At 35.5% G+C, this 10729-nt stretch overlaps 1 protein-coding gene across 1 annotated transcript; it reads left to right on the top strand.

Moving 5' to 3' along the window:
- Nucleotides 1–2002: 2002 nt before the first annotated feature.
- On the top strand, nucleotides 2003–2974 carry LOC308638643 (olfactory receptor 4S2-like; the record flags this gene model as incomplete). The annotated part of the gene is made up of 1 exon (XM_081276277.1): nucleotides 2003–2974. One exon carries the CDS (start codon nucleotides 2003–2005, stop codon nucleotides 2972–2974), a length of 972 nt encoding a protein of 323 aa, XP_081132403.1.
- Between the last annotated feature and the right edge of the window lie 7755 nt (nucleotides 2975–10729).

Genomic DNA, 10729 nt, shown 5'->3' with positions numbered 1-10729 from the left:
ATGTTGGAAAGAGGAATTCATTTAAACTGCTAGAATTTGTAAAAAAAAATTGCAATACACTGCTTTCTGAAGTAAACAGAGAATGAAATTATTAAGATGATGATAAGATAAAGTGTTTTCTATACATGACTGTGAGAGAGTGTCATGAGTACCACAAATAGAAAAATGACAATCATATCAAAGAATACTGTGGTGTCAGGTTTCAAATGCTCAAATAAGGGAGGAAAGTATCTTTGGGATGTGGTTTGGTTTAAGGGACGATAAGGTTTCCTCTAGACCTTGTGTTTTAGATAGTAGAGGAATGGTTCTCCAGCTTGTGTGTATGTGCCTGTTTTGTTCTAGGGAACTGAGCAAGGTATATTTGCCAAGACTAATATGCTGTGCATTAAATCGAGGGGCTCTCTTACTGGAGAACAGGCTGTTTTTAAAATCAATAGAAAAACTAAAGGAGTGTGAACATGTAAAAGTAGAGAATGTGCCTGATCCCAAATCTGAATTACATTATTGCTATTACCATTGCTGTAATTACTATCAACATTTTGTAATGCCTCAGAGAAGGCAGCACTGTGATGACTACGGAATCCAGTACACAGACTTAATAGAACACTGACCTGCAATTTCCCCAAAGCTGGAAGTACCAAGCACAACAGAGGCAATGGGTGGGCTCCCAGCATACAGCTAAGTAGTCATGAACACTAACCTTAGCGTATCTGAAGGCTGTGTTCTCAGTAGCACAGTCTAGAATGAGAGGAACAGTTTATGCCCTTGGCTTGATTTGAGGAAGAACCTAGAAAAACCCTTTACAGTTATTCCACATACATGTCTCCACTAAAACATACAAGTAATATCTATTAAAGTACCTGGAATTGCATCACTGAGTGTTCATCTATTTAAATTATACTTCCTCCTCTTCTTAAATTATTTTTAATTATCATCTAATGGCAATATCTTCCTGAAATATTGAATTCTCCCAAACTGGGAAATCTAATGCAATTACCATAAAATATCATGAAATATCAGAAGGATACATGAAAAAGTGGACATTAAAGGAATGAATATGGCCTTTTTCTTTCTTTTACTTTAATCCAGTTAAGAGACAAATGGTGTTTTGACTAATCCATGCTTATAGAAGTGATTTAATTTCATGGTAGAAATAAATACTATTGTGATAAGTGATAGTGAGATTGAAACTCTGACATTTCACAAATGAGATAATGAAAGCTAGGAGAAGTTAAACAATGTAGCAATGTTACAACAGCATCATATCAGAATCTAATTTGTATAATTTTTTTTCTCTTTCTATGAACCCATACCACCATATCTGGAGCTTGGGGTCAAATAAGGCATCATGAAGTCATTTAGTAAAGATCCAGTTTCATAGGAAGGAGAACATGTGAAAGTCTCTAGTCTCAAGTATTTGAGGACTCATGAGTGGATATTGTGAACAGGCATGGAAATATTCAGCAAGGAAAGGGAGGACATATGTTTTAACTTATGCATCAAAAATAAAGAAAAACATTTTCTTGTACAAACATTACTTTTTTTTTTCAAATAGATATTGTTTCAAAATTAGATTGCCTTATACAATATAAAAGCTATATTGAATCAAATTACATTTTCATGTACATGCAAATATGCCACGATGAATCACACAACTCTGTATAAATAATATGCATCAATAAAAATTAAAGAAAAAAAGTAAATTTGTAAATAAACCTTAATAAAGAGTGAAGGAGGGAAGATACCTGGTAACAAGTGAGACTCAGGTGATTTATGTTATCTCTCTGGACATTTTTTCTTTATCTGAAGTGGAAAAAATGGATATAATATAGAAATAGGAAAATTGGAAAATATGCAATTCATTTTCAAGAGGGAATACCAATCAGGAGTATCTACCCATTTTTCTGTGGTCAACTATGAGAATTATTCATTTGTACTGAATTAAAAATAAATGATTATGTTCCTTTTCATGTGTTCTTCAGGTAATTTGTCTCTGGGGAACATGGCCTCATGGACTCATACAGTGGAAAAAATAAACAATGTAACTGAATTCATCTTCTGGGGCCTTTCCCAGAACCCAGAAGTTGAGGAAGTCTGCTTTGTGCTGTTCTCATTCTTCTATGCAGTCATTCTTCTGGGAAACCTCACCATCATGCTGACAGTTTGCACGGGCAACTTGTTCAAGTCACCTATGTATTTCTTTCTCAACTTCTTGTCTTTTGTAGACATTTGTTATTCTTCGGTCATAGTACCCAAGATGATTGTTGACCTATTAGCAAAGACTAAAACTATCTCTTATGTGGGGTGCATGCTGCAACTCTTTGGAGGACATTTCTTTGGTTGCACTGAGATCTTCATCCTTACTGTAATGGCCTATGATCGTTATGTGGCCATCTGCAAACCCCTGCACTATATGAACATTATGGACCGGGAGATGTGCAGTAAAATGTTGCTGGGGACTTGGGTAGGTGGGTTCATACACTCCATTATCCAAGTGGCTCTGGTAGTCCAATTACCCTTTTGTGGACCCAATGAGATTGATCACTACTTCTGTGATGTCCACCCTGTGCTGAAACTTGCCTGCACAGACACCTATATTGTTGGTGTTGTTGTGACAGCCAAAAGCGGTACCATTGCTCTGGGGAGCTTTGTAATCTTGCTCATCTCCTACAGTGTCATTTTGGTGACTCTGAGGAAGCAGTCGGCAGAAGGAAGACGCAAAGCTCTGTCCACCTGTGGCTCCCACATCGCAGTGGTCATCATCTTTTTCGGTCCCTGTACTTTTATGTACATGAGGCCTGACACTACCTTCTCAGAGGATAAGATGGTGGCTGTATTTTACACCATTATCACTCCCATGTTAAATCCTCTGATTTACACACTGAGAAATACAGAAGTAAAAAATGCTATGAAGAAACTGTGGGACAAGAAGGTGTTTTGGACCAGTGGGAAATGGTTAGAAGTATTAATTTAAACTGAATGATTTTTTGAATTATCTTAATTTTTTTCCACCTTGTTTAACCTCTCTGTACAATAAAGACAACCAGGACAAATTCACAGGATTTGAGGAAAGAACAAATGAAAGAAAAACATATTTTACAAAGAAAAGGTATGATCATTATTATCCTAATTATTTCAAAATATGGTAATTTCCTGAAATCTATGCTAGGTATTCCTGTAACAATCTTAAAATTATCATATTCAGCATCATTATTTTCTTCTCTGTTTTATGTTTTGTTATTTTTCAAAATGAGAATGTTCTATGAAGTATTATCTAAAGCCGTTTCTATGGTTTTGAACTATGATTCATGGATTGTAGAATACATAAAAAGCAATACATCAAAGCTAATGTTCTCCTATATAAATTCTTCAAAAGACAGGGAAAACTAAACCAATAAGTCTGGACTGAGAGTAGAAGTGTTTGCAGAAAGTCAAAGAGATAACACCCAAGCTGAAAAGACAAAAGATTAGTTTTAATCATTTGGTCTTGGGCAAATTCTTTCCATACTGTGGTGCTCATTGTATCCAAACAGTAAGAAGATTGAACTGATTAAGCTGTGAGAGTCCCCCTTTCAATGACAACATCTCAGTATTATTATTATTTTTTCCTTCTTTGAATTGATATTTTCTCTGGTGACCCAGTTCTCCTTCCTTCTCCATGAGCCAAGGCCTGAAATGTATGTATGTATGTATGTATTTATTTATTTATTTATTTATTTATTTATTTATTTATTTATTTATTTTTAGTAAATATACATAGCACCAATGGCCTCTGCTATTGATTCATTGTCTTTTCCTGACATTGATTATCCATGCTACTGCCTATTCTTGGTTTTATATCTGTGCCTGGGTGAGAAGTATACATATTATTCATGGAAATGATTGAATGTTGGATCCCCTTGAGGTAGGATCACCACACTGAGCATAAAAACATTCTTTGCATATTTTCCACAAAGGACCTCTTTTGCCAATTCAATTAATATAATAGGGAAAAGGGGATATCAAGATTTATCAGGGATTATTATATGGGTACAGAACTAATAGTGATACAAAAAGACTTAAAATACTATTAGGTTCTCCATGTTATAGTAAGAGAATGTGGAAGTCAAGTGATAGAAATGTATGCTAAGCATATTACATCTGACTCAACTAAGTGTAACTTAATTTACTTTTCTGATCTCTAAATTAAACTACAAACTTGTACATGTTTATGAAACTGTGGAATAATACCTCTATATTAGGAAGGAACAAGTGGAAGTTCCTGAAGTGTTCTATAAATCAGAAGCAATGTGTCACACTGACAGATATTGCATAGAATATTACCAGTATCAAAGATGTAACTAAGGTAGAAGAAATAGTCTCTGTCATACATTTATTTTATTAATCTGTCTTGTTCCTGCAAAATTAAAATACATTACAGAGGAAGAAGAGGGAGCTCCAGCCATAACTTCTTAACTTGGGTCTTTTACATTTGCTATGAACACCTAGATTTTGATACTAGGTGAATGCATAGTTCTTCATCTTCTTAAATAAGAACAAACTCAGTTGACTTTACACATCAAGTAGCAACAATACTGACTGCTGACTGATTGACTTGGAATGCCAGGAGGCTTTGCAAATTGAACTACCTGTTATAAAAAGGATATTACAAAATCAACAAGTCATAAATTTTGGAGGATGAACTAACCAAAACTGGTAAGAACTGGACCTCAGGTAGTCAAAAATCAAGGGTATTTTATGAATGGTTCTGTACTTATGCCGTCTGTCTCTGTTAAATCATTGTTAAATTCCTGAATAATAAACTTGTTTTCCCTTTATATTGAGAAAAAGTGCCTTGGATAATGGGTATCTGTTGACTCAGGGACAGTAACAAATATGTGGGTTTGCTGACCAAGTGTCTGAAAGATATAAAGATCCAAAAAGGTGATCTGGGAAAGAGTTATAATAGACCTATTGAAGCAGGCACCAACTAGAAACCAATACAAGAAAGTAGGATTTCAATATCCAGCTGATCAGGATAAATTTTGCTTTGATATGATCCAAACTAAGGACATCAGATGATAGCATAAGAGAACATGAATAGAGGGTCTCTAGAAGAAAGACATAAGCTATGTGTAGTCTCATTGTTGCAGGCTCCATATCAGAATCACTGATCTGCCTTCTGCCACTTCTGAGGGTCTAACCTCCCAGTAATTCACATCTGAGCACTCCAGATAAAATCAATGCCTAGATGTTAGTCTTTCACCTGGCAATATATCGATTATATCAGACTCCTTGTACACAAGGTGGAAACAGTTTTTCCTGACTCTGATTGATAAACACCTTAGATATAGGTTTTTGTTCTTGGCTTTACAGTGCCTTAATCTATACCAACATTTGTTGGCTTTTAAACTAGCTGATACATTGATAAAATATCCCATAAGCATTGACAAGGACATGTTATTTATTTGTGTGCAAAGAAGATGTGAAAATATTCTCATGATATCAGAACTCAGTTATCTTACCAGGTAACATATTACCCACTAGAATAATCCTGAAAGAACATAGGAAAAAATTCTTAAGAAATCAGTTAAGGGACTACAAAGAAGTCAATTAGTGAAGAGTTAAAATTTGTTCTCAGAATTAAATATGAAATTGAATACTGAATCAATAAGATGTGGGTCCCCATTTGTTTCATATCCTTCATCTTGAGATCCAAGGGTGTCAATGTTCCCAGGAATCCACTTTCATGGTCTTCATTTTCACTAGTATAGTCTTGGGTTCTGGAAATAACATTCCTGCCCAGGACACAGTGGAAACCACTGTAGTTGTGCTCTCATCCAAGCAAAGCAGCAGGAATAGAAGTTGTGCTATTCTGGCTGAGGTACTTGATTCTGATCATTGTGAGCAGCCAGAGTGGCTACCTTAAATTAGAATCAGAATCGCTACATTCAAAACACAAGAGAATTCAGTGGATTGTCTTAACACCTGTACACACAATGGTAAATGTAAGTATAGGTGAACAATTACAGCAATAAGACAATTAAGTGACTGAACTCTTATAGAAAAATCTAGAGTAATCCCTCAAGGTTAACAACTCAAACAACTAAAGTTCTGGCCAGTGGTGAGAGAGTCATCCATAAAGAATTGTGCAAAAGGGAGATGTTCCATACCAGTTATGGTTTGCAGAATTGCTGCAAAAATACAAAATTCATCTCATTTAATAAGTATGTACAAAGCTTAATTATAGAAAAGAACATGGTAGACCATTGAGCTCTTTCCTCTCTGTTCCTGGGATATCAGCAGTCAGAACACTCCATGACCTTATAGATTTTCTAGGAGTATGCCCATGTCCTAAGGAGCATATTAAAGGACACATTTATCAGTACAAAAAACATGATGAATCTACTATCTTTTAACCCACATATTTAGCCCCCCAAATGTACAAAACCTAAACACACATTTTAAGATTCCAAGTATATTTTTTTAAAATTTTCACTATCTGTAAATAAACATTGAGAGCTTCTACTTTCAGGTGGGATGGCAGCACTAGTGGATGAAAAGTATGGACAACAGAAAATTGTCTTTAAATGAATGCAAAGAGGGATTGATAGGCTCTACCTTTGTCTTTGTAAAGCACTGTATTTTTCATAACATTTCATTTATGATTCAGAATCTGCAAGATTATGACTTTATAGTTCTAAGAAATATGTCACTATGTTTCATGGGTCAAAAATGTCATCTGTGAGAAAAAATGGAATTTATATAGACATGGAAAACAAAATAATATCTCTAGGAATCAGGGAAATGTAAGTCTAAACTACATTGAGATGTCATGTCTCTGCAATCAGACTGGCAATCATCAATAATATAAATTTAAAAAGTTGTGATAATGTGTGGAAGAAGTACTACCCACGTACTTTATGGGTAGTACTTTGTGGGTAGGACTGGAGATTAGTACAACCACTGTGGAAAGCAATAAAGAGATAGCTCAAAAGAACCACCATATGATTCAGCTATCCCTGCTGAGAGCCATAGCCATGTAGGAAAGATGCATGGCATTTTTGGTTGAAAGGTGACCCTAGCAAGCCATTGAGATGATAATGATTATGTTAAGATGTGCATTCAATTGGAGATTAGACCCCTGCTGTCTGCCTAGGCCTGCTACTTTGGAGCTCTCACGGGACTCCAGGAGAGTTCCCATTGGTTGGGGAAGTGCGGTAGGAGGGAATTCTGGAGGAGGGATTTCCTGTTGGTGGAGTGTGTCCCGGGAGAAGGCTGCGCGCATGGCATTCGCGGGAGTTTTGGAAATAAAGTTTGTTCCTGCTTGAGTGGCTCATGATTTTGTGCCCAGCCAGACTGCAGCATATCCCACTCCTTAGTATTTCTCCAAAATAACTAAAATCAGCATGCTATACTGATAGAGCCATACCAATGTTTAGAGCAGCACATGAAACCAGAGCAGGTGCCCATAAATCAATACAAAATGTGATATATTTACACAATGGAGATTTACTCAGCCATAAAGAAGAATGAAATTATGGTGTTTTCTAATAATATGATGGAACTGAAGAATAACATGCTAAGTGCAAAAAGTCAAAAAGTCAAGGATCAAATGTCTTCCTCTCAAACCAGGAAGCTAGAACAAAATAAGGTTATAAATGGAGGCAGGGCATAAAAACAGACGGGAGATAAGTGCACCAGAGGAAGGGGAAGAGAGATGGGACAGTAAAAGAGAGAAATGTTGGAATCAAATTGTCCAAATCAGGCTACATACACAGTGAATTTTATACACAGGCACACAGCACTAAATTTAAAAATCTATGAATAGACCAGTAGAGTAGAGGAAAGGGAATAGGGGGATGAATTATTGGGGACTGAAGTGGAGCAAATTAAATTCCATGCTTGTATGATTATGCCAAAATGAATTCCAATATAACTGTAACACATGAATAACAACATAAACATAATAATTTATATTCTTTGTTACTTTGCCATCATCAAATAATTAAAACTATAAAAATTTCTTACTAAATTATTTTGTAGTTGCTAATGAAGTGTTGTTATTATTGAATTTATAATATGAATGAACAATATAATTTGAAGGAAAATCTATAACATATATTTTCAATTTCATACCATATTAAATGAGAGTCTGTGCCTGACTATACAATATAATTAGAAATATAAATATGATTTTGAAATATTCATCATATTATTTTATTATTGCTTTTTAAATAGCATATCCACAAATATGTATTACTGCATTGACTCTCTCTCATCCAGCAAGGAAGTCTACAGAACAGGGTAGGGAAAACTGTGGCTGTGTAGTCACTAATCAAGACCTCCTGAGACCAAGCAGGAAGCAGGTCTGATTTTATTGAGCAGTTACCATGAATATATATTCAGGTAGTAGCTAAGCAGATTATAGGCAGCCTCCAGTGCAATTTCTGCTAACTGTTCTTGCAGCAATCAATTGAGGAGCGGGCCATGGAGCAAGTGCAGGAACTGCAAATCGTGGCCTCAAGCCCAGAAATGTGCCTACAGGGTAAGAAGTTTGCCACTCACACGCCTAGCATGAGGGGAGTGGCCTGCCACTGCCATGTATGCAGTACTCCATGCACTTGTCTCCACGAATTACGAGCTTGCTTATAGATAAAGTGGGCTGGTACTTTCAAATTCATTGTAGTCTAAGAAAAGCATCTAAGCTGGGATCAGGTTTAAATCTTACAACATTATCTCCTTACAACATTATCTCCTTGGGTATCTTTCAATATACTAATGGCTTTTAAATTTTTTATTTAATGTTTTAATTGGTGCTTTGTTGATATAAATAGAGGTAAAACACACTGTGGTATATTCATAAATGTATATAGCATGATTTGGTCAGTTTCATTGTGTATCTATTTGCCTGCACCTCCTCTGGTTGCACAACTTGGCTGTTGTGATTGGTGCAGGTACATTGATGTGCTATACCACCATAGGATGCTTATTTTACTTCTTTGATAAATGCCAAGGAGTAGGGTAGCTGGGTCATGTGATGGTTCCACAGCTAATCTTTTGAGAAATCTTCATTGTGCTTTTCAGAGTGGTTGTACTAATTTTCATTCCCAAAAAGAATGAGTGAGTGTGGGGTCTGGGGTTATAGCTCAGGGGTAGAGTACTTGCCTTGCACAAGTGAGTCACTGGATTTGATCCTTAGCACTACATATAAATAAATAAATTAATTAAGTAAAAGTATTGTGTTCAAAAACAACAACAACAACACAAAAAATAAATAAATAAAAATGTGTGAGTGTATAATTTTCCTCACATCCTTGCTAACATTTATCATTATTTTTATTTTTTAATACAGGGAATCAAACTAAGGGGCTATCAATCACTGAGCCACATCCCCAGCCCTATTTTGTATTTATTTAGTGACAGCATCTCACTGAATTGCTTAGTGCCTCACCATTGAACTCATGATCCTCCTGCCTCAGCCTCACAAGCTGCTGGGCTTACAGGCATGTGCCACCTTGCCCAGCCTATTATTTGTTTTCTTGATGAGTGTCATCCTGATTGGAGTGAGACTGAATCATAAAGTAGTTTTGATTGGCATTTCCTTGATTTCCAGAAATATTGAAAAGTTTTCCATGTTTGTTCACCGTTTATATTAGTCCTTTAAAATTAATGATAAAATAGCCAACAATTAGCTAATTTTTGCATTTTATTACACATACATATCTGTGCCTGTTTTATACAGAATCCTTTGTGGAAGGTATTATAGTCACTGTTTGACAAATGAGGAAGCTAAGAACCAGAGAGATGTGAAACTTAATTAAAATTATGCAAAAATGAAGTGATAGGACATTTGTTGGAAACCACATATTCTAACTCAAGCAAACTCACAATAATAACTTGCTTTCTTGCAAAAAGCAATAGTTCCTTTTACTTTACAAAGGAACATAAATCTTATTTTCTGAAAAAAAAATTATGAAACTAAGGAACTCAAATAATGCTGAAAAATCAGAGGGTTTTTTTTGGTTTTTTTGTTTGTTTGTTTGTTTTTTTTTTAAGAGGCTATGGTGAAGCAGGGTGAACACTGGTGTTCTGACTCTCTCTGTTAAGATTCTGTCCAATGTTTACTAACAAACTTGTTGCAGCAGAGATGAAAAAAATCCAGTAATAAGAGACTTTAAGTAAGGTGGCATTTTTATGTAGTGCACATACATCAGAGGCCCCAGTTTCCTCACTCTACAGTTTGATCAATACTCTTCTTGGATCAGCTAGCTCAATTATGCAATGCAAATGTTCATTCTGAAGCTTATGAATGATACAAAGAAACATTTCATTGTCTTTCATGCATCTTTGGACAAATTAGCATTCAGCTGACCTAGTGGTGCTTGGCTGGGTTTATATCCAGACTTCATAGCAAGGCTGGTGTATTCTAGGTAGTTTTTCTACTTTTGCATAAATAAAAATATTATCTTTTTCTGTGTGTCAGATCACCTCCACAACTGATCACCATATAAGAAGTAGAAGCATCAGAACAACGAGCCAAAAAGGCATTCCTTCATTCCCTCTTATAAATTGCAAAGATTTAATTCTGGAGACCCTGACATGTCATAAATATTTTCATTTCTCAATTTTTTAAATGAGAAAACCATTGGCCTGTGGAGAAAGATGAAAGCTATGTTTATATATTACGATTGCTTAGAAATTCATTTACACAAGTTTACACTACTCCAATGGATAGTTCTACAACCTC

This window comes from Spermophilus citellus (genome assembly GCF_964194105.1).
Source record: "Spermophilus citellus genome assembly, chromosome: 2".
NCBI classification, from domain to species: Eukaryota; Metazoa; Chordata; class Mammalia; order Rodentia; family Sciuridae; genus Spermophilus; species Spermophilus citellus.
This window is presented reverse-complemented; position numbering and strand designations above follow the sequence as displayed.